General features: G+C 41.5%; 1 protein-coding gene across 5 annotated transcripts in view; it reads left to right on the top strand.

Annotated features, from left to right (window-relative positions):
- The window catches only part of DLGAP1 (DLG associated protein 1), a 422,469-nt gene that overhangs the window by 351,484 nt on the left and 46,570 nt on the right, over nucleotides 1-24,415 (top strand). For 2 of the 5 annotated variants that reach the window (XM_074899141.1, XM_074899144.1), the window contains one exon: nucleotides 23,918-23,947. The exons of the other annotated variants lie outside the window; for them this stretch is intronic. In XM_074899141.1, the coding sequence (XP_074755242.1) occupies nucleotides 23,918-23,947 (30 nt within the window). The remainder of the gene's footprint in view (nucleotides 1-23,917; nucleotides 23,948-24,415) is intronic. 5 annotated transcript variants of the gene reach the window in all.

The following is a 24,415-nucleotide window of genomic DNA, read 5'->3' as shown; positions in this document are numbered from 1 at the left end:
GTTTCTAACTGAATAAAAAAGTTCAGATGACATGACTGTACAAAAACGTAAATGGTGAAACCGTTCATTCTAGTGATGTTTGAAAGCGTTTGCGTTCTTCACCATTTTTCGGTGTCGACTCCAATGTACTGATGCTTTGTACCAAGTAGCTGCTGCATAAGATCCGCTTACCATCCCGTAGCTTTTTAAGATCTATTTGCAATACTAGAGGCTTACAGCTCAGTATCCAGAGCCAGACGATCAGGAAATACAGAATAACCTTTTTCATTTGTTTATTAAATGAGTCTTTTCTCCTGGACCACCCACACATGCCCTCCTCTGCCAGAGTGCCTGCATCTGAACAGATAAAGTCCTTGGATCCTTAGAGTCCTGGTCCCCGGGTGTGCTACATGCTAGAAAGGGATCAGGGTGCAACCATCTCCCCGGGTGCCCTGGTTTTCTATGGAAGAAAGTCTGGGTACACAGATAGGAAAGAAGCAAGTGGGTTGTCTGCTTACTGGAAAGGAGCTGCCCTTTCAGCAGCTATACCTGTATTTGGTGCCTGCTAAAAGTCTGTCCTTCTTCTGCCCACAAAGTCTCAGCTGGCCTAGACCAGGAAAAGTGAATCCCCTGGGCTCTCCATACAGAGGCTCTTGCAACTGCTCAGTTTGCAGTAACTGATTGAAAGAAAACACACCGACAGCCCCAAGGTGAATCTATGCCAGTATCTTTTTAGAAAAACATTTCAATGAACAAACTGACCCAACTCCATTACAGTTTACACAATGCTGGGGCAGGTGGGAAGCTTCTCCAGTTCACCACTGAACTTCCAAGACAATGGACTAAAGCAGAGACTTACTCTCTGCTTTTTTCCCCACATGTAATTAATGCTTCTGCACTGACTGCTTTTAGTTTCTATTATTGACACAGTGCTTAACTTTCCACAGCCCTTACACTGAGTTCCAACTGTGGAATATGAAGAAAAGATCAGCTCACAATTCAGCAGTCTTTTCAGCATAAGACTTCAAAGTTCTTTTCTGTTCTCAAAAGGGTATTCTGTAAAAATCACCCTTTCATTGACTAATATCAAAGTAAATCCAGGCTGAGCCCGATGTTAAATTGTATACCCCTGGCTTTCACAATGCTGCCAAGGTGAAGGATTCTGCAGCAAAAATATTTTTTTAACAGTTTTATTGCAGGTGTGTAAGATCTAATGGAGATGAGCCTACTCTTTTCTTAGGTGTGTCAGCTTTACAGAGCTCAGCAGCACAAAAAGAGGATCTTGGCATTGTTATAATGGTGAACATAAAAGATGCTTCATACATTCAGGTGGATGACTTGCACTGTAGAGATTAAAAGATCTGGGCGTTACTAGAGGTGGGTATTTAATTGTTGATTCATTAAATCAGAACCATACACTTGTACAGGCAGTAAATCTTATAGGTAAAAAAGAACCTTGAGAGAACTAGAATCAAATTCTCATCTGAATTACACCAACATGAATATAGAGGAGCAGAAATGTGTGTGGCTATTTAATTATGTGGATAGGTGCCTGGTAAAATTCATAGAAACCCCTATGCAGACCAGATGTATAAGTAGGTTTGTTTTTGTAAATCTGTTTAAGTATCAGTATCTCTGTGACTTCATGTCTGATTTCTTGGCTGCAAGGTTGCTCCTCATTTTGAAGGTGAAAATCAGTGTACAGATTTGAATCTTCCTTCAATACGGAGAGAAGTAAAGTTTGTATGTAAAGGCCAACTTCAGTCTAGGAAAAGAAATCTCCCTGGGCTGCTCTCATAGTCAGTGTAAAGACAGGGGCTCCTCCATGCACCTAAAGCTAGGCTGCAGTGATAGCACACTGTCTTCAGAAGAATAGTGTCATATGGTATCGCTGTCTCTATTTCAGAGTTTCTTGCTCCCTCCAGTTCTGCTGATACAACTATTTTCTAGAGTTGTGCTGTTAATCTGGCTTTTATAAAAATAAAAATATAAAAATTTAAAAAAAAAAAAAAAAAAAAAAAAAAGGAGGAGGGGGAAACCTGAATGTAAAAGCAGTGATGTGTATCATGTACCTGATCTGGTTGACAGCACGATCCAACTGATGTGTTTTAGTACAGGTGGGGATGTAGCAATGCAGAAGTGGCAGGAAGTGGCTAAGGTATCTGTATTGGTACTACCACTGAAGACAACGACCATCAAACCTTGTCCTTAATATATGCTCTGAAAGGAGCTGAAACGATCATTTCTGAACAGCCTATTCATTGGGGACATTTTCATTATAGACTTTTAAACATTTCCTTGCAACATTTCTATGTGAGGCTAAAACATTTCTATGTGACTTGCCCACAACTCCTGAGTAGTGCAGATATTTCTTCTGCAAAAATGTTTTAGCACTGAGGTGAAGGGAAAAAAATATTTTTTATAAAGTAGTTTTTATGACAAATCCTGCTGGTTGGCCTGGAGAACATCAGCTTGCTGGGGAATAGGGAGAATCTGCCCAGGAGCTTCTGGGTCTAGCAACTGTTCTCCATTGAGTACAGATACACAAAACAAGCTGGTTTATAGACCTGAAGCAATATGCTGTCATCACTCAAAACATGAAAACATGGTGAATATATCTTAAGACCAAAGTGCAATAGCAAACACAGGAGCTGAGGCATTGATTTGTTGAGCTGTACCTATTGGTGCATGACAAAAACAACAGAAACTCACATGAGTACATCAGAAATACTAGATATAGCACAGAAAACCTCAGGGCATGACACTGGGAGTTGAGCAGGAGTACGGAGTAACGATTTTTGTAAAAGTATGTGCTGATAGCTGCTTAGATTTGCAAGACAGGAGTTGAAGGAAGTCAGACTCCCTTTATTCTCTTTAGCAAAGATTCAAAGATTGATGCTTACTCCATCACCACAGTCCTTTCCTAGCAATAGTGACCATCTAATCCAAAACTGACTAGCATCTCAAGTCGGAAAGGAATAGCAGTACCATATTCTTGGATGAGGCAGACATGAAGGGAAGTCATATGCTTATGAATGTTAAATTTATTCATGAGATAAGCATGCCTGTGGAAAGGACAAGTTCTCTAAACCATTGAAGCTACCATATTTGTGTAAAACCAGAGCACCACAAACAGTTAAAATCTGCAATGCGAAGCATGACTTACCTTCAAAAGTAATCACTGTGATGTTACCTTAAAGCTCAGAAGGCTTTGCCAGGCAGTGTGCAGGGAGAGTAAAGGAGTCATTTGTAACATAAAGAACAATTTCTCACTAGCATTTTTCAGGATCTGTGTCTGTGTAAAGAAATCCTATACCTCAAGGATAAGAACAAGGAAAAAAAGGTCAGCTTGCCCTTGGGAAAATATGGTTTGCAAAGCTCATATAGCTCTTTAATAACACATTTTTAGAAACGTGTGCTTTTGAATGCCTACTTTGAACAACACTTACCCTTTGGGGCCCTTTCATGAGATGTATAACCTATGATAAATCAGTCACAGGAGTGCGTGCCTGCGTGTGTCAGACTGTAAACAGGGAAAAGAAGCACTGAACAGTAGTCCCAGTGACAGTGCAAGGACTAATTTCCAAGGGAGAAACTCCTGAGTCACTCTTACAGCCAACATTTGCATTTTCTTCATTTCTGTTTAGGTTTTATATCAGGGTATTAGGACACTTCATCTGGTGGTCTTCTTCATCTTGTGGTCTTCTGAAACTGTAGCCCTTCCACCTCATCTGAAATACAGTGTCCACTACAGCATATTTTCCCTAGCTCAGCCAGGTTCAAACCCATTTACCAAAGTATTGTAATGTCTTGCTCCAAAAGGTTTACATATTAAAAAACTGTGCTACTTTGAGTGCCCTGAATAGTTTATTCCTCTCATTTTCGTAAAGGATATTTGTTTAGAAAGTTTACTGGATGTCTATAGAGCTTGATGTAAATTTGTCACTGGTAGACTGTCGGGATTAGTCAGCATAGTGTTTAATCGATACCTACAAATGCAGAACTGTTAGCATGCTCTCATCCCCCTTACTGTAACACCTTAGTTTCATTTATGCAGCTGAATTTGCTTCAGAAAAGTTGTGCAGGCTTCAGCCAAGGACTTGCCAAGGCTAGTAACTGAAAACACATTCAGGTTAACCAGGAGAAGTCCCAGAGGCAGTTCTGATTTGCCTCTGCTGTGTCCAGTCTAATCTGTCCCTCACTGGAGCCTGGATCCATGCTGGGTCCTCTTGGGAACCCAGAATATGTCTAGCTTCTTTTCCCAAATTGGAGAAGCAAAGGTCTAAGCTGTCCATCCTGAATGCAGTCGTACTTCCACTCTCTGGGATCATTAGGGAGCTTATTTCTCACCCTAGCTCTTGTGTGGGCTAGAGGAAAGACAAAATGTAAGCAGAATACATTTTTGTAAATAAGTTTGAGGGACCTTTTCATAGTAAGGTGATGGGATAGTGCAGTAACGATCCCTGTTTCAGTCAGTCTGTTTTCCTTCATCCTTAAAATGACATACAAAACACCCACGCTCCAGAATGTAGCATGATTCATATTAAAGTCTACCCTCAGCCAAGCCTGTACTTGACAGTTCTTGTGCTTTGCAGAGGATTATTTCAGGGGGCAGTTGGGAAGAGAACAACTGAAGACTGAAGCTATTTGTATACACGCAGATGTGTATTCCTGGGCTAGCATTTCCCTGCCTGACCTCAGGAAGACGTGATGAAACACAGCGCTAGCTGCTGAGCCAGTGGGGCTCTTTGAACTGATAACCGTGGCATGTTCTGTGATGTGGTTTGCCTGGAAAGCTATTTGTTTCTTTTGAAAATCCAAAATACCAAAATGACATCAGTTGTAGTGTGCACTGAAAAACCTAGCCTGAAATGGCAGACTGTTTTATTCCATAAATGATTGCAGATGTTTGGGTGAAGGCTGCAAAACACGAGACTTTTCAAACGTGTACATGTGGGGAAGGAAACTAGGGACATATATAAACATGAACATATTTGTTATATATTACAGCCAGTCAGCTGATCCCATTGCAGATTGGCAGTTACTAAAGATGTGCAAAAATAAGTGGAAACTATGATAGCTGCAATACATCTGGTTTAGTGAGTGTTTTTTATTTCTGACTCTATAAGCTTACCCCCTTTGTCTGATGCCAGTTACATACTAGACACATAGAACTGTCAGCAGTCTGAAGAAGAGGCTTAGGAGATACACTGCTGTTTTTTATTAGCACCAGATTGCAAAAACATAGAGCCTGAGCTGGTTTTCCAGCAGGCTGAGTCCCAGCTCTACATCCCAGGAGCCTGCTATGCTAAGATCTGGCTGGTACCAATTTAGGAAGCTCTCTAAGTATGTGATGCCCTTTAAGTGACTGAGTCATTTGCCAGAGTCACAGGCGTGGGAAAAGGATAGGAAGAAGAGCTACTAGCTGAAGAATTACTGGCATTAGTTCTCCCTCCTGATCTCCAAATTTGGGCTGTTTAGCACTGAATTCCAGAAGGAAGGTCCTAACAGTTCTTGCTGATGCCACATCAAGAAGGTGAGTGACAAGGGCTGTTGGAAGCTGTGGCCACCTGCTTCCCAGCCATAGGAAAAACGAAGTCATCGTGGGCCTTCAGCTTCAAAAAGCCAGTGGCAGGCAAAATCTGTCACAGCAAAATGGTTTTTGTGTCATCTCTTTGGGCCAAATTGCATCTTAGTAATACATTGCCATATGATAATTTTAACATGTCCTTCAGCTGACTTGTCACAGCTTAACCCTCCATGCAGCTGTGGACAGAAAGTGAAGAAGGCTTTACTGCTGTATGCTTCCAGAGGGCTTCGCTGCTGTTTGCTTCCAGCTGTTCTGCAGCATTATCTCTAGTTATATTAGTGTTAAGTTCCTATAAACCTGACATTTCTACACTTGTGTGTGTTTATTACTGATGACAAATTAAAAATGAAGCTTCAAGTATTTACGTAGCAGAAAATCTCAGCATTCAGTTCTCTTAAAAATTAAAGTGTCAACTACAACAAACTTTGCATCTTTAGCAATCTGCAGTTGGAAGATGGAAAACATAATTTCTTTCCCAGTCAGTGCTGTTCTTTTCCATTTGACAGACATTTTATTTTAAATTGTTTCCTCATCTGCAAATGTCCCCTTTTTATTTACACCTCTGTCTTTGCATCAGCCAATGATATCAGCAGTCGTGAGAAATGGAAATGAACAATTGAATTGCACACAGGTAGGGAGGAAGATCCACTGGTTTTATGAAATGTGCAAAACTATTTAGATGTTTTGTGATTACTGTATGGATTCAATAAGCAACCATACAAGTACATGAAATAAAATCCGCTAAGCGATTGCAAAGGATACCACATCAGACTAGGGAAATTGCTGAACTGCAAGTCACTGGAGCTGGGAGAGTGGCTGGGAGAGAGAACATTACTTTGCCTTGTTCTTCTCTTGAGCAGCCTGCCTTAGCCACTGTCTGAGATGGCTGTAGTGATGTAGAGGTTTGGCAGCTCTTGCAGTGTTGCAGCAAGCAAAACAGCTTCTTAAAATTGATAGAAATCCTAACTGTCAGCATGGGTTTACTCCAGCTAAGAGTTCCACTGTCGTGTGTTGCCTTATTTTCAAGTAATTGAACACAATTGAGACAGTGTCTCAAGTGAAAAACAATCAGGTTTCAGGTGCATAGGTTCAAAAAGAACTCTACAACAGTTGATTGTGTGTGCTAGAAAGCAAGTTTAGCCAATGGTTTCAAAACTCTTTGCTTGTATTCTGTGGTTTGTTCATTTCTCAGTACACCCAACTTCATAAATGAGTTTGTGTTTAAAATGTCTTCTCATGTAGAAATGTCTGATTGGTTCAGTAAAACTTAGCAGCTGGAGGGAGAAAAACACACAAAACCTTTGCGTGTTTTCTCCATGTGGAAAGCAGCAGGCAGCATCACAGCTTGAAACTGGTGCCCCAAGTGGTACCAGAGACTAAGGGTTTCATCAAGAGCAAGTTGAAGTCAGTATGATAATGGCTGGAGACAGAACCTGCCTCACATATCAAGGCTCCAGCTGGGTTCAGCAGAACTGAACATGGTGAAAACAATACACCTGGTGCAATTGTTATTGCATCCCTCAGGGTTAAGCTATGCCCTGGGAAAGAGAACTAATACAGAACCACCCAGTGCATCTTGCAGAGGACCCTGCCTGAGAGGAGCTGCCACTGACTTGCAAGTAACGTTAATACAGAGCAGCAAGTACCTGATAGCAAGACGGGAGCATTATTGAGAGAAGTGCTCAGCTGAGTTAACTTTATGGGACCATCTAGACTCCTGAGCCAGTACTCCTAGCATCTTGCAAGGTTGCGTTCTCAGTAATGATGGTATCAAAAGGGAGGGGAGGTGATGGTACAAAAGCTGTTGTGCTGCAAAGAAGGTAAAATGAATTTTCGGTTATGTATGCAATAATGTATGATTCAGCTTCATTAGAAATAGAATGTTTATGTGCTTCAAGTGATAAGACTTTCAAATCCTGGCTGGTTCTGAAGTAAGATGTAAGCCTGGTTCGCATCCAAGTAGAATTTATTTGCAGTGATGGCAATAGTGCATTATGCTGGTAGGTATTAAAGACATGCTGGTGCAGGAGGCAATTCTGTATACTCTGGCTGTTCTGCTCTGAGTGCTGAGGAACACAGCTGCCTTCATGTTCCCCTTTCTTGGGAAGCACCACAAATCAAGCAGGCTGGTCTTCATATCACTCTATACTAAAAATTTTGGGCAATTATTTTGAAACAGCTTTAGTAAGTACTATCTTGATGACATCATTTGAGGTATAGGTCTGGAAGCCATATTCCTCTTTGAATCTCCCAATTACAACAGGTAAGAGCACATTAAAATTTGGTGGAGGGCTTGCTTAGCCAACGTGCTATGCAGACACGGTAGTTCAGCTGTAGAACTGATGGGTTTGTTTAATTCACCAGTACACTAGAGGGGTTTTTATGAGGCTTTGCAAGATGTAATCCAGAGGACCTCATGGTTTCTTTTTTGTTGGTTTTTTTTCTACCTTGGACGAGAAGATAATTTCAGTTTGAGGCATCTGTGGCATATGTTTTCTGCAGAGCTGGTGATAATAGAAACATTTCAGTGAGGTCCCTATATGAGTTACGTCACTTGTTTTTTGACTCGGCAATTGGAGAGGAACTAGCAAGGAAGCCTGCTGTCACTGCTGGAGAAAGGATATAGGTCCTGGCGGCAAGCCCAGGCCTGCTCAGCAGATCAAAGGCTCTTCTCTTGGCTCCCAGAGCAGCCGGAAAAGCAGCTGCCCAGTACCCTTTCAGCATCCCTCATTCCTTTCCCCTGTGCCAGCAAATAACAGCTTCTTTTCGCTCCCCACCTCGGCAATAGTCTCATTTTTTTCCCCTCGATATCCTGCCAAGCAAGGTCCCTTTAAGGAGAGCGCCTGTGTTTACTACCTGCAGATCCCAGGGCCAGCCAGTAGAAACAAACTGGGGATGCTGTGGTCCCTACATGCTGTTCCCTCCTCACAGAGATGCTCCCAGCTGCTGACTTTAACCTGGAAGAGTAGGCAAAGCCGAAAGGAACAAGTCATGGTTATAAACCACATGCCATTTTCCAAGACAACCCGATGGAAGATTTCAATTTGGAAAAGTACTTTTTGTGCCAAAACAGCATAACAGCCACACTTTGAAAGTCTTCCCACTCACCTCCCTGAAAAATAAATAGTGTGGCTTTTTTTGTGGCTTCTTGGTGGTGGTTTTTCCTTTTTAAATACATGACTGTCTTCCTCCAGAGCTGCTGCTTGTTGGTGCTGCTCCTAACTGTCCCTGTTAACTGGTTCCTGCCAGGAGATTTGTCTGCTATGAAAGGACAGTCAGGCAGACGTGTTAGAGAACTGCAGACTCTGCAAGAAGAATATTATGTCTGCTATTACAGTGCCGTTTCTTCTTAAGTTACACGATGTGTTGGTTGATGGGAGCCTTTAAAAATAACTGCACTGTGCTTCAAAGGCACACGCAGCCCTTAGGTATGAAATTACTGCTGAAAAGGGGGCGAATGCCTGACCCTTGGCTGCTCCGCAGGCAGTGTCTGCATCACCAGCACCTTTTCTTCTCCCTGGTATTTCAAGTCAATCAGAACAGTAGTGGTAGGTGAATAAAGTGTCCTGCCTGGGTCTGCTAAGGATCTTGAAAATATTCCTGGAATTGCTTTTGTTAGCACTGCAAGGCACTCCAGCTTGCAATTGCCTCTGCAGCTGTGGGTGCGAGGTTTTCCTTGCTCAATAAGTGGTCCCCAGGCATGGGTTTGCTGACTAATGATCTGCCATAATTAAAATTACTATGGGACCAATGTTTTAAAAGATCTTTGTTCCCAATGTGAGCTTCTGTGGGCTATTAAAGCTGCAAGCCTTTCGGGAGCACCTCTGGGGAGCAGAAGCTCTTCTCTCTGTGTTCACACACTGCTAATAAGGCCTTCATATGCGCTTGCCTACTACAAATTGCCAGTAATTAATAATATTCTATATAGAAGTATCAGAAACAGTTAAGGCATGCAACTGCAGACTGGCCCAGTGCCTAGCCCAGCTGCTTGGTAGGTCCGTATCTGTAGGCAAGTTATTCTATGGCTCAGTTTCTCCTTCAGTAAAATGAAGAGAATATGAGACTTAGTGATGCTTGTAGAATGTTTAATGTCTATGGGTGGGTGGTGGAAATCACTGGAAATGACAGGTGCAGTAGTAGTAAAGGAAGAGAGAGGTTATTTTCCATAGCTTTGGTTATTATACCTGACGCTGTTATAATGGAATCTAATTTTCTAACTAATCTTTTGCATAAATATCCTATATTAGACAGCAGTGGCACTGTAGGGGGAATTAAAATAAGTGGAAAGAGTGAAATGCAGGATCATTATCACCAGAAATACATATCGTTTATTATCATAAAGTACCTCTAACAAGGCACAATTATCCTGTAATTTTTTTTCTCATTGTTGTTCTTAATTGTTCTTCTCCATGTGTCTCCTACTACTGTTTCTTTATTATGTGTATTGTGAAAATCCTCAGGGGTCCCAGTGAGGCACCAGTATTGCAGAAAGGCAGGGGAGCCCCCCGAGTATGTACAGTCATTTCTATGTCCTTTATCTCTCTTCTCTGCCTTTATTAGCATCTTGCCTCTTCCTTCCTCCCTGCGAGTCTGGTTTTGTCTTTACTATGACTGAAACAAATTATTTTGACAAAATGAATATAAAAAAGGAGGGTAAAACACTCTCTTGTGTTTTGTTTAGTAGAAAAAGGTGCAACATTATAAAATATCAAAACCCTAATGACTCTGTAGGAAAATTCAGGTAACAAGTAAAACAAATGGGTACCAAAGCAAATGTGTGGATGCACCGGACAGGATTCAATCCAAGACCACGCTGTGTCTTTATCTCAAGAGAGTTATGCAGTAGTTACAGGCCCTGATCTTCAATAGATTTTAGAATTCTGGAAAATTAATCATTACAAGAAGTTTTTTAAGGATTTCAAGGAGTGGGTGAAGAAAGTAATTTGTCTTGAGAGGTCAGCTCAGCGCTTTCTTGATCTTTTTACTGTCCCGGTAAATCATTTACTGGAGCAAACTTTCAGAAAACTCCCACACAAACTCTGCTAGGCGGAGTCTCCCAAAAGTAATATTAGTCTGTGCTTATGCTTTCCGGACCTAAAAAAAAGAGGTTGTAATACCAGGGTGGTATAGGTCCCTGCCTGAGAGTGTAGGGGCTTGAAAGCTTCTCTTTTCTGAAAAAAATATTTAGTGAGTTGTTCAGGACTGTGAGCCTGTTCATTTCTCACTTAACCTTGCTTTTATGTGTTTTATTTCTAAGATACTCAACACAAAATTCCAAGTAGTACCACAGTGTGAGATCATCAAGTGCCACATCTTTTCTGTTTTGAATGATTAATATGTATTATAAGATTATTTTTTTTCTCATAAATTTTTCTGGTTGACTTTACTAGCTTAGAGCAGAGGTGTGGTTTGAAAGGTTCATATTTTAAAATATTAAGGGAGAAAAAAGAAAGAAAAGGACGAATTGTGTAAGTTCTATTCTTCCTGCCCATAAGAGGCTCCCATAATATCTGGGATCACCATACATGACTTCTGGAAGAATACATTTTATCTTGTGTTCATCAGTTACAAGGTTTTCTCTGGTCTAAAATATCCCAAATCATTCACTGTCATTTGTATACAGCATGAACTCCAAATCTGGAAGTATGGTGAGTGCCTAAAAATAATGAGATGGTAAAAAGGAATTTCTTTCTACTTATATTCTGATTTTAAAACTGTTCAGGTGCAATTAATTTATTACAAGAATATTAACTCAATTGAAGGACCAGAGCTTTGAGAAGGGTATTTAACAAAACACCTTCTGATAAAATGTCAAGATTTGGCAATACTTACTACAAATGGGACTACTAGGAAACCTGGATAATTTCTATTATTGCTTTCTACAAGGCCGTGACAATTTTCCCATCATATATATTAGCATGTGGTGAAAGGGAATAGTGTAAGAGGCACAGGGAATAACTTTGTGTTATTTTTCAGCAAGAAAAACAAAAACAGGTGTTGAAAAAGTTTTGTGTAAATGAGAAGTATATGCACAGAGAAACTAGCTATATATGCAAGTGGAATATACCTTTTTTTTTATTTGCACATAGCATGAACTGATGAATTTTAATAAAGCTCCTACATCCAACATGTATAATCAGCCACATTTCACTCCAAGATCCAAACAACAGCAAATGGTGATATTTGCTAACATTTGTTAAAATGTAAGCCTCAGGTGGCAGATGCAATTCCTCATGGTAGCTCCTAACGCCGAGTTTTGCACTAAAAGCAGAACTGCATCCTCGTATTTTCACAAATGAAGAAGTGTGTGTCCTGACTGCCATTACAAAACTTACTGTTTGAATAGGGAATGAGTTTCTGGCAATGCACAAGCAAAGAGAGCTCAGGAGTTCAGGCATGACAGTTCATTAGGAGCGGGTACTTCCAGAGCTGCCCGTGTCCAGTATTTCTATCACAAGCATCATTAATGAAGAGTGCAACAAATATTTCAAGCTTCCCATCAATGTCATCTCACAGCAAAATTATGAAACAGCTACGGAATAAAGTTCTTCCTTTAAAAAAAAAATAAAATAAAAGCTGATTTTAGCCTGGTTTCCTAAACCTGTGTTCTCCCACTGCCTGCAGGCAAGCAGAGGCCGATAACCCATGGCCCCTTGAATAATTTTTTAACCTGTTGATGTGTTTCAACCAAATTTAAGTGAGGAAAAGCTCTCAGGATTGCTTATGTTCTCCTGGGTTTTGTGAAAATCAGTGGTGAGTTAAGAAAGCATAACTCAGGTTTGCATCCCCACTGGCAAGCGTGGCAGTTCCCGCCTCGGCAGTCCCAAAATGTGAGAGCAGGTGGGTGCTGCTCGCCCTGACTGGCCCAGAGAGCTGGTGGCACTGGGGGCCTGGAGCCAGGGAGCTGGAGATACCAAAAAGAGGTGAAGCAACAAGGCACCTGGCAAAGGGGAGATGGAGATACAGAGTGAGGAGGGGCTTGAAGTGAGAAAGAAGTCATCCAGAGGAAAACAGTCTTCATCTGCTCTGTTTCTCATGGAAAAATTGTCCTCGCCATTGCCAGCCTTCAAACTTGGAGGTTGTAGTTGTGGCCTCAAAATAAGAAGTTTGTGGCTTTTTTCATTCAGAGGAGTTCCCTACCCACAACATCTGTGGAGCAACTATAGTGCTTTAGGCTCTCCCTAACGTACAATTTTAGGGCTAATTTTTTCAAAGACCCAATTGAAATCAAGTGACAAGGGCCTACATTAAATGTTATCTAACATGTAACTTCACAAGTATGAAATATGATATTAAATATCCTCCCATATCTATCCATCCTCCAGTTCATCAAGAAAATTTGATTTACCTGGTACATAGACCAGCTCCTCACGCCCTTACTCATTCTGCTTCTGCAACTGCTGCTTTAGGGCTACATCTGCCTCTTTTATGTCTGTGTCTCACAAAAACGATGTTAGCTGTTTGCCAGCATTAAAGCAAATGTGGCTGCAAAAGCACTTGCACGCAGCAGCTATTTTGAACAAGCTACTGTGAAGGAATTTCTGCTAAAAACAGAAGAGAAAAAAAAAAAAAAAAGAGCTAGTATCTCAAAATACTTTCCTCACTGTAGCAATCAGCTGAGGAGGAAGATCAGGAGAGAGCAACGTAACACTGTTCGCAGACAACATGGGGGTAAGGGGAAGAGGGCAGTTATGAACGCTGAAATGTGTACATAAAGGAGTGAAGGAAAACTCTGGAAGCACAAAGAAGAGGAGAAACTAATGTGCCTTTAAAGTACATTTAACGTGGGATTGCTGACATGTCATCACAAGCACCAGCATAGAGCTATTACATGGGTCACTGCAGGGACAGGGTTACAGTGCCCTTCTATAATCTTGTTGGATTTATTTTATATTTAACTTTGCTGTTGAATTCCACCTTGTATAATCTTTGGTTTAGGAATAAGTACTACAGCATTCCATTTTTTTAATTCTGACCTGGCAATAGGGACTTTTAACCCTAACTCCCCTATATAATTTTTTGTCTGAAAAGTAACATAAAGTCTCTCTGACCAGAATTCTTCTCTCTTTCCAGGTATTTTTCATGGAAAGTTCAAAGAGCACTTTTTATTTCTCATATACTCTTTGTTTTTGCAGACATTTTGAAGTTGCCAATCTCTCTGCCCTTTACAAAAGTTTCTATTAACAAACAGGGAACAGTAACAGTCAGGTGTGATGAAAATTGCTCAGCCACACACCATAAACACTGAATATGCCAAGATATAGTTGAAGTGAGCTATTTATAAATAAGTGCTAAAACCTGACCTACATCCATAAGAGGTGTTATAGAACAATGCTGCTTAACAGAAAATGTAAAAAAAAAATATGCAGGCATTGTGTACAGAAAAATGGGTGGCTACATTCATTATTGGTTATAAACACTTGGGCCCAGGCTGCTTCTTAATAGTTTCACTGGCACAATCACAGCCTTAGATGTTCCAAAATATAGAGCCATCCTCATTCTTCCTTACCACAAATATGTGTTTTTAAGAGCAAGCAAAAAGAAAGGAAGAAGCGGCAGCACCTCAAACATGTTATTGATCTCTGAAAACTTGTGACAAAAAAACAGCACACCTTCAAACTGCAAGTTCTCATCGTTGTATTTTGGCGTGGATGTGGAGGGAGGGTGTTGAGACAGGGCGAGAGTCCAAATTGTGTGCACTCCAAGCATCTGCATGGAAGACGGTGAGCCCCAGCTTGCCTGAGGTCCTGGGAAGCAAGACTTGCTGGGGATGCTGCCACCGAAGGAAGAGGCAGTATCATCAGGCCGATAAACTAATTTGTTGATGACACCTCACCAGCAGCAGTCACGAAGTCCCATCCATCATGTCCCCTTTGGTAGCAGTAGGAAGAACATCCCAAAAATACCAGTGCCTGAGCTCTGCCTCTTCTCTCGGGGTCCCTTCTGCATGAGGTTGCAATACTGAGCTGTGCAGGTTGGAAAGACTGCGTTATTGGTACTACATACGCCCTGGCTGAGACACACAAACTGCACTCATCAAGCACAGAAGCTATCCCTAGCACTTTATGTGTTTGACAGTTGTGACCTTAACAACTCCTTGCATTGGCTCAGAGTTTATACTACTTCCTTAGAAATACTCTGTTACTAATTCTGAAATGAGTAAAAGTAGTGGATATTGCTTTCTGCTCATTGCTTATTGATATATGTATCAAAGATAGTGAGCAAAATGCAGACAAAATGCATGTGGTGGTTGGGGCAGAATCCATTATATTTGCAGAAGTCCTTGGCGTCTTCTGGAACAGGAGGTAGCTTGCTGTTTTTCTTTTTTATTTTTAATGTATCGGACCCGTGAAAGCAGGGATTTATGTACAAACCTATGTGAGCAAATAGCTCCAAAGACAAAAGGTAATTGCCTAACACTCACCACTGTGGTAGCAGCAGAAATTTAATTATTAATAGGAAGACTTCATCTCCACCATTTTTGCAGACTATTATGCCTTGTAGGATGGGGAATGTGCTTCATTAGGGAATTCTCTTAAAAACCAAATGTAAACCATACGCACATGTAGCTCAGGGTCTTTACCTCAGAAATAATTATGTCCGTAGCCTCACACTGCCTGTTAGCTAAACATCATTCAAGGCTTTCCTTGAAATTTTAGAAGCATAAGTAATACCAGATTAACCAAGTTCCTGAAAAGTATTTTGGGGGTTATTGTTTAAAGCAAATAAGTTTGTGGGACATGGCTCAGGGCAGAGAGAGGAGACACTGAAAACCTAAAGGGATAAAGCAATCCCCTCTTTACTGCAGAGTTGTCTGTGTGTTATATGAAGGGCTTTTGCATGTGACTAAGAGCCACATGTACAGTCAGAGAGACTGAAAAAATTAAATGGGTTTAGGGAAATTACTTCAAATGGTGCCTACACATTTGGGATCTTTAATGTCAAGGGTAGCAAGTGCACAGGCTAAGGTCTAAACTCCCAGTGAGACACACACATGGATCACAATATTCAGAAGTTCGGGGTCTTATTTGACTGAAAATAAAATACAGGAGCATGAGTGTACAAGCATATAAATTGTGTTATAGGGTTCCTTAAAAACAGTTGCTGCTAAAACAGTGTTTCTATTACAAAGAATAAAAAGCATATCTTTAGCCAGTCCTTTGTCAGTTTAGCTACTCAGTTTTGTCAGATAGGGGGTGATTTCCCCAGGAATCCTTCTGACAAAGGGTTCCCCTGCAGCCTGAGAGATTATCCAATTGCAGTTTAAAGAAATTTAGAGCAAGAATGACTGAGTAAAGATTCCGCAAGCATTAGGAAAAGAGAAATAGAGAGTGTGAGGAAGCAGTATGTGAGAGAGGTAACTTCAATTTCTTGTATGAGTAAAGCTAGGGGAATTATACCTGTCCTTAGGTCTTGTGGTGAGTGGAGCCCAGTGTTGAGCCTGGACCTGCTTGCTTTCCTTCTTCTTTTCTTCTACTTCTCTCTCCTGTCATGTGCAGACTCCATATTTAGATAAAAAACTTGCATTGATTCTTACGGAGGGTTGTTAGATTTACATCTGTTAACAAAAAGGGACTCAACTGAAAGACTCTGTTTGGGGCAGTAGCAACAAGGAATAAAAAACCGCTGTTAATCTGGGCTGAGCCAGGGGAGCAGTACATGGCTCCTTCTCCTGGGAATGCAAGGGAGGTGCCAGAGAGCCGTTGCCTTGGAAATCTACCCAAAGCCAGCTCATCAAGAGCTACCAGCTCTTGCTGGCTCTCTCTGGCAGTTGTCCGCAGGAGACCCTATTATCACACCTGGAAGGAGAACTCTATGATGATGCATCTCCATCCCACACCCATCACAGGCAGTGCCATCCCAGAGGTGGCCCAGAAAAGTGGCAGTTGATTCAGAAGCATCTCAGACTGACTATGATCACTCCATTTACTCTTCTTTATTATTAACAGCTCCCGTCCAGCTCACCCTTCAGCACAGCTGGACAAACCTTACTGTTTTAACACTTGCAGCTTCGGATGCAGCCTTCTGCTCCAGCCAGCCATGGCCTTGAGTGAGTGGAGTGGCACAAGTTAGCAGCTCTCCCTTATAGTGTAGCACAGTCCCATATTCAATCACCCTACATACAGGGGGACACTTTTCAGTGGCTTTGCTGTTTTAAAATTAAATGTTGATTAAATGATGTCATATGAGATTGTCATTCTCCTAGAGCTCTAGCATTCTTTGGGCTGGCTGCCCGTCTGATTGAAAAATCTATTTTTGTGTTGTCTATGTGTTATCCATCATGGGCTGCCTGCTGTCTTGACACAGTGACATCCCATTCCCAGGAGAATGCCTGCACATGGTCCCTAAAGATGTGCACTCTTGAACAGGCTCAATAGTTTTACTACAAAAATCACAGTGCGTTCTTACTACACAGTATCAGTGTACAGAAAGCCAGATCTCGATCTATTTCTTTTCAGTTTTTACCTGTGTAGTTCTGCTGACCTTGGTGAATTTATCCAGGTGTATGTCAGACCAGAATCAAAGTCTTTGCTCTGTCAGTGAAATGGAAGTCTGGAGCTGGGCTGGTGTGCTAAACAAAACACATGATTACCAGGAGAAATGACTTGGCAGGAGTTGAAGCACCAGACATACAGAAAATGTTTGCTTTGAAATTCCAGAGACTTGACTGTCCCTTTGGTTTTTTGGAATGCTTTGATTTAGTCATGTGAGGTAGGAGCAGGCTGTAACCTCGCAAGGGCACTGGGAACAGTACCTCTTGTGCGGCTAGCTACAGGAGATGTGAAGGGAATTAACTGTCAGCAAGCTTCAGGGAGATAGCAGATGTATACGTGGTTAGGAGAAGTTTGGCTGGCTTATAAAGTTTATTTCCACCACAGGATCAAAAGCAATTATGTATATAAAATACATAATCCTTGGATGTATAATGTATAACAGGACATAGTGTAAATTAGGGAACAGCAAATACATTGAATGCAAATAGCTGAACTATTTCCCTTTTAATTACTTGAGAGGAGGAGAAAAGAAGGCTCCTACAGTTTCTGCGAGTGCAAATTATTCATGCCCATAAGGGAATCAGGATTTGGTGCATTTAAAATAACCCATTTTATGATTCATTTTTAGAAGTAGACATTTCAAGCCAACTCTGCTTGCTTTTGGGTGCAGCTTACAGGACAACCCTTGCATCAGCAGAATGAACTGCTGATGTAAATCTACGTGCTGTACTTGAGTATCCATCAGATCTGCTCATGCAGTCATCAGTTAAAGGAAGCTTGCCTACATTTTCTGCCGCCACTTATGTTACTAGCTCCAGTGTGAGTGTAGTTTGTACCCCCAAAAAAAAATCTCAGTCTCAGACAAACAAGAGTGGGGCTGGATGCTGTCCTCATGTTGGTGGGGGGCTTCTGCTAGGCTCCTACCCTACTGCCCATTCAGGACCACGCATACATTGTTAATGTACACACTGTACATTGTTAGTGGGGCTTGCATGAGAGGAGAGAGAAAAAAACACCTAGTTGATATTTTCTCATAACAACTTCAGTAATTCAGTCCTCTTCTGCGGCTTTTATATATTGTTAATAAGTGCTAATAAGGGTTTCAATTTATTTTTCATTGTTATGTTGGCATTTTGTTTCTAGGATAATAAAAGTAGGATGAGAGAAAAACACTGATTAGAAGCTTTAAAACTGAAGGTAACAAAAGGAAGGAAAAATTAATAATGCTGTAAAAATGTGCTCATGTTCCAGCCTCTTAATAACACAACTATGGAGAAATGTTCTGATTGGAATTTTAAAAATATGTTTTCCCACAGAGAAATCAGCTGATTCTTTCTGATTTGCCAGTGGGCTGCAATAGAGCCATATTAAGATAGCCCAAATTCCACCTTATTCCCCGAGACTAGTCATGTGGATAAACCTCACAGAAGGTCCCTGATGACCGAATAGGAGGGCACAAGAAATGTGCTGAGCAGGGAACCAGCACAAGCCAGGCTACATGTGAAAGTTAGGTTTTCTCAGTATGAGACCTGTTATCTGAGATCACTCATTTGATGCTATCTGAGAGATCTTTATTGGATGGAGAAAAGAATAGGTAGGCTATAATCATTGTTGATTTCTTGACTCTAGGCTTGCTAGTAGGGCATCTGCCCATACTTTCGAATCCCCCTTGGTTGGTTTTTTTTTGGAACAGGCTTCCTAGGGAGGTAGTTGATGCCCCTTCCCTGTCAGTGTTTAAGAGGCATTTGGACAATGTCCTTAATAATATGCTTTAACTTTTGATCAGTCAGTCCTGAAGTGATCAGGCAGTTGCACCAGATGATTGTTGTAGGACCCTTCCAACTGAACTATTCTATTCTATTCTATTCTATTCTATTCTATTCTATTCTATTCTATTCTATTCTATGCTATGCTATGCTATGCTATGCTATGCTATGCTATGCTATGCTATTCACTTAACATTGCACTTTAGCTATAAGCACTTGCTGAATACCTGGGAGAAAAAATCATGTACTTTTAAAGGCTTTAAAGTGTTAGGAGGTGGGACAGAGTTACAACAAGCTGCTTGCTAGGAGGATTTTAAGAAATGAAAAAGGATTTTTTTTAATTGAAAATGAACAGTTTATTTTTGGTCAGTTGGGTTACCTTAGCTGTGTCTCTGAGAATACTGCAAGCTCTCTGATGATGGGTACTGTAAACAGCACAGTCAAACTTGTCCACAGTGGACAGGGAAATTGCATTTCATACATAATTCACAATGTGCTACAGTGATTCCATAAGGTCAATATATGTTGTTAACTCAGAGGAAATCAGAGAGGAAAGAAAGGAGTATTTGTTCTCACTGATCTTTGAAAGAGCGGTCTACAAACTGCTGATTTCCATTGCGCAGCACTACACAAACAGCAAAGCAGAGCCCTTCTGCACATTTACAAGCACTGTATCTGAGACAGATAAACTCTGCGGCTAGAATAGTATCTCTTTGTCTCCAGATTTTCATCTCAGAGCTCGACAAAAATGGAGAAAAGGGACCAAATACAAATAGGGGCAACTTAGTGAAGCAACATGCTGGAGTTGTTTAGTGTTGGGATTCCTCGTGCCTAATTGCCCATCCAAAATTAGTCATCTGGGCCTGCTGTTTAGTACAGGGAGGGAGTCAGACACTGCCAAAGGGCAGTGCATCCCCTCCAAATATAGCTGTAAGGAGGGTGGGAGAAGTTACTTGCCCAGAGTGCCTGTTTTCGAGGTATCTATAACCATTTATACAGGTTCTTCCAGATTTTTCCTCTTTTTGCTTTCTGGAAATATTCGCTAAGTGGATTGTGGGTGTGCTTTGTATTTGTTTCAGATTTCCTTTTGCAGCAAAGAACTGAAATTAGCCAGGTTGGTAACCCCAACCATCATGCAGGAGTCAGGTCATAACTGGGATTTTCTGAAACACAGTTCCACAACAGGGCATAAACAGCATGTTGGAAAACTTAAGGCATTTTGCGCATATGCTGTGCAGTGAGTAGGCACTTACAGAGGGGCTTTATCCTTCTGGATGAAGAGTGTGACATTTACTGCCTTGTTATAGAAAGCACACACACAAGAGGCCAGCAATAGCATGATGCATTAAACTATCAGGCAGAAATAGTGTCTTGAGAGTCTGTAAGGAAGGAGTAATTCGACTGTAATCACACCAGTTTGTGGGAAGCAGTGAGACTCAGGAAGAGCATCCAAAAGTCTGCAATGTGAGACAGGGCTGAGGAGGGGGTGGAAAGCTTGGAGAGAGGCCACTGCAGAAAACACAGTGAGTGTTTGTCCTACAGAGAGAGAGAGACGTGGACACCCCAAGGTAAAGGGCTTCTTTTTCCTACAGGCAGCATGTTTTTGTTTGCCTAGATGCTTGTTTGAATGGAAAACCGTTCAGGAACAGTCAGGACAAAGGCAGGAGAACGATGTATGTGTCTGTGTAAGCAAGGGAGAAGGGAGTAGTATTTCTGTGAGCAGTGCTCACATGGCCACATGCGGGCTAACAAAAACTGAGAAGGCAGCTATTTTCTCTCTGGATGTAATTTGCAAACCATAATTAATTAAATGATGCTGTCCTTTTTTTTTTCCGGACTAGCTTAAGCTGTAACAGAGTGTAATCTGTTGAATAATAAATATCCTTGTGTTTCACAGAATGTTCTTTTACTACATAATGATGCATGTCAAGAAGAAATCTGTGGTTCTTATTGAACATCTCCAAAGTTGCTTAGATTTGCCTTTTAACAAGCTTTTAATGTAATTACTACAGAGAAGTATCATAAGGCAATGTTTCCCAAACTGTGTGAGCTGCCAGGCCCTGTAGGTGGTTTGCAGATGGTCCGGAGACCATATTAAAATAATGAAATCATAAATTGGAGAGTTAAAACACAGGCGATAAGAGTGCCGAGCAGGCCACAAATGTGTGGCAGGAATTTAATTTACAAAAGTAAGGGATGGGCCACAAAGACTGCTGGTCAATGGAAGGATCTATGAGTTTTCACTGACCTCTCTGGCATTCTGCATGCGTCAGCCTTTGCCTCCACCAAAAACCATTTGTATGATGCAAACAGCTGGAAAGGCAGTGTGTGGGGCTGTCTGCTTTAGGCCATTGCGTAGGGCAAGGACGTGAATGTATTTGAGCGAAACCAGCTTCCCATGAACAGTGGACGAGTGGAGCCAGTGAGCCACTGAGGCTGCTTCTGACCTGCATCGCCACATGCAGCAGATCAGCTTCCACATTCCATAAAAAAGCCAAGTGTCTTGCACGAGAAATATTACATACATACTTGAATGGAGAGTGGGCTCATCTGCCTCCTTTGCCTTCAGTTCTGGCAGCACAAGAGAGCTGTGAATATGATAGGCACTGCCCATTAGAGTCAGAGAGGGACCTGGGGGTGTTGATTGACAGCTGGCTGAACAGGAGCCAGCAGTGTGCCCAGGTGGCCAAGAAGGCCAATGGCATCCTGGCTTGTGTCAGCACTAGCGTGGCCAGCAGGGACAGGGAAGGGATCTGACCCCTGTCCTCGGCACTGGTGAGGCCGCCCCTCGATTCCTGTGTTCAGTGTTGGGCCCCTCACTACAAAAAGGACATTGAATGACTCGAGCGTGTCCAGAGAAGGGCAACGAAGCTGGTGCAGGGTCTGGAGCACAGGTCGTACGGGGAGCGGCTGAGGGAACTGGGGGTGTTTAGTCTGGAGAAGAGGAGGCTGAGGGGAGACCTCATCGCCCTCTACAGCTGCCTGAGAGGAGGTTGCAGAGAGCTGGGGATGAGTCTCTTTAACCAAGTAACAAGTGATAGGACAAGAGGGAATGGCCTCCAATTGTGCCAGGGAAGGTTTATACTGGATATTAGGAAGCATTTCTTCACAGAATGGCTTGTTGGGCGTTGGAATGTGCTGCCCAGGGAGGTGGTGGAGTCCCCATCCCTGGAGGTGTTTAAGAGTCGGGTCGCAATTGCACTGAGGGATCTGGTGTAGTTGGCAACTGTCAGTGTTAGGTTAATGGTTGGACTGGATGATCTTCAAGGTCTTTTCCAACCTAGACGATTCTGTGATTAGGCTGGGGTTATAGCTGCTTGTAGCACTGGAATGGGTGTTACTGGCATACTGGTGATCTGAGTATTTCTGAACTTACACAGTTAAATGTTTACACTATAAATAGCATGCAAATAATAAATATCTTCAAATGCTGGTTCTTATTTCAAATTCAAACGCATTATATTTTTGTGAATTCCAAAGGGAAATATTTACTCTGTGCAAATTACATTTTTAACCCATAAACAACTCATAAAATATTTATAATCTTTATATTCCATTCAATAGCACATCAAAAAAGACATGGATGTGTGTGTTTCTCCTCTCCAAGGCTGGGCACTAAAATGAACACAAAATGGCTACTTTCCATTGTGCTTTATTTAACCTCCTAAGTGACTAATGCATTCGGTCTACAACAGAAAACAGGTCTGTATCTGAATTCTGCCAACAACAGCTTTCTTCTGAGCAGCCAGACAAAAACCCCAAATCTGCATACCTTCAAATGCTGGGAAATAAAAACTAAGGGTTTCATTTTATTTTCTAAGAGAAGCTAACCTGCAAAGAATTTCTGTTCTTTTACCCTGTATTAGACACAGATGATTACTCTGAAAGGTAAAGAAAATTCTCTTCAAGTACATGAACCTATTCATACTTAGATGAGCTATTCTTCTGCTTTGGCAACCTGTGGAAATGGTAATCTAATCATGCCACAGTACTAGTATCCAATATGCTGAAAGCTTGTAATTCACAGCTCAAGGGGAATGTGGAAGATAGTTGAGAATGCAGTAATTATAGGGTTGGTGCTAGAATGAGCAGTTAAATACTGTGTATTATTTTGTTCATAAGCAGAATTTCTTTAGCCCATAGCAAGCAGGTTGTGCGAGCAACCAAGCTGCAGGTTTTTTGTCTTTGACACAAAGCTGTAGGACATCTGGTGCTATTAACTATAATTCCCACTGTGTCCCCATAACACCTTTATACAAATATATGCACATGCATATACACTTACCTTAAAGCTGAAGAAAACTGTTTCCAGAACTCTCTTCATAGGCCGTTCTGTGAAGAACTGGCAGGGAAATAAGTTGCATTTGGATTCAAACAAGTTAACACTGGGGACACCGACCTCTTAACTCCAACCTGTGGTGTCAAGTAAACTAGTTTACCTGTAGGAAAGGATCACCTGGTCAGCTTCACCCTCAGCTAGAAAGGCTCATGACTCTGGCTGAGCCCTTGAAGCTCTCCTGCTCTCTTCCTGTAGCATTTCACTTTTGAGGTTTTAGCCTTTTTACTGCAAGTTCTATGTGTTTTCATTTAGTTTTGGTGTGTTTTGTGGTTTGAGTCAGAATGGTCAATGTTACAAGATACTTTGTGACTTAACACATATTGTGTGGAAGCTGTGGATAGACCAAATAATCCCTCCCAGTTTCATAGACTGAGGAAGCTTGAGAATGCTACACAAAAGGAGCATCCTGTAAGAAATCAAAGATACAAATCAAAGCTCAGGAGAAAAGCATGCCATGAAATGTGTTGCATCATGTAAGATGAGAATGAAAGCAAAACTCAAGAGGTAGAGTTCAAGATGAACATAGTTTTGTATGTGTATGCATGGGTGGCTGTATTTGTGTGTTCAGACAAGCACATGCACAGGTAATTACTGTACTTGTGGACTCCTCTTTCTTACTCCACATACACTTCCGGCACCTCGCCTACCTGGCACCCTAATGCATATTATACAATTTAGAGTTTTTCCAAATGTATTTCCAACAATAATATGCCCATGTTGTTTTTATTAGAATATTGCATGTGCACAGGAACAATTCATCTAGCCTCTGCCTCATCTGGCAAAGTGCAAAAAAATATTGTGCAGACAGGAACATGTGTTAATGATGCAACTGATGTTAAAAATGTCACATAAGATGAATTTCACATGTGGCAGGCTGTGGAAGGTCAGGGAAGCTCAGTTCTTGCCCAAGCAGCACGCAGCAGTCAAGAATGTGAAATGTAGCCTTTTTAACCCAATTTTTCTTTCGACAACATATAATTTATGGGGGAGGGGAAAGTATCGTTGGCTCAGATCTCCTTAGTGAGGCTAATACAATCATCTAGGAGGTCTTACTTTTAACTTGTACCCGTGGAAGTGAGGGAAACAAAGTTCTAGAACATGTCAGAGGAGCTTGTCACACTTTTAAAACCAAAGGCTCTTTGACTGTAATACTAACTTTAGTTAGAGTAAATAGTGCCTTCCAACCTGAAGGACTCTTAACATGCTCAACTGAACTTGAGTCCATTCTGTTGTGAGAATGTGGCAA

This window comes from Athene noctua, chromosome 2 (assembly GCF_965140245.1).
Source record: "Athene noctua chromosome 2, bAthNoc1.hap1.1, whole genome shotgun sequence".
In the NCBI taxonomy this organism is placed as follows: domain Eukaryota; kingdom Metazoa; phylum Chordata; class Aves; order Strigiformes; family Strigidae; genus Athene; species Athene noctua.
The sequence above is the reverse complement of the archived record's forward strand: the minus strand, read 5'-3'. Positions and strand labels throughout refer to the sequence as shown.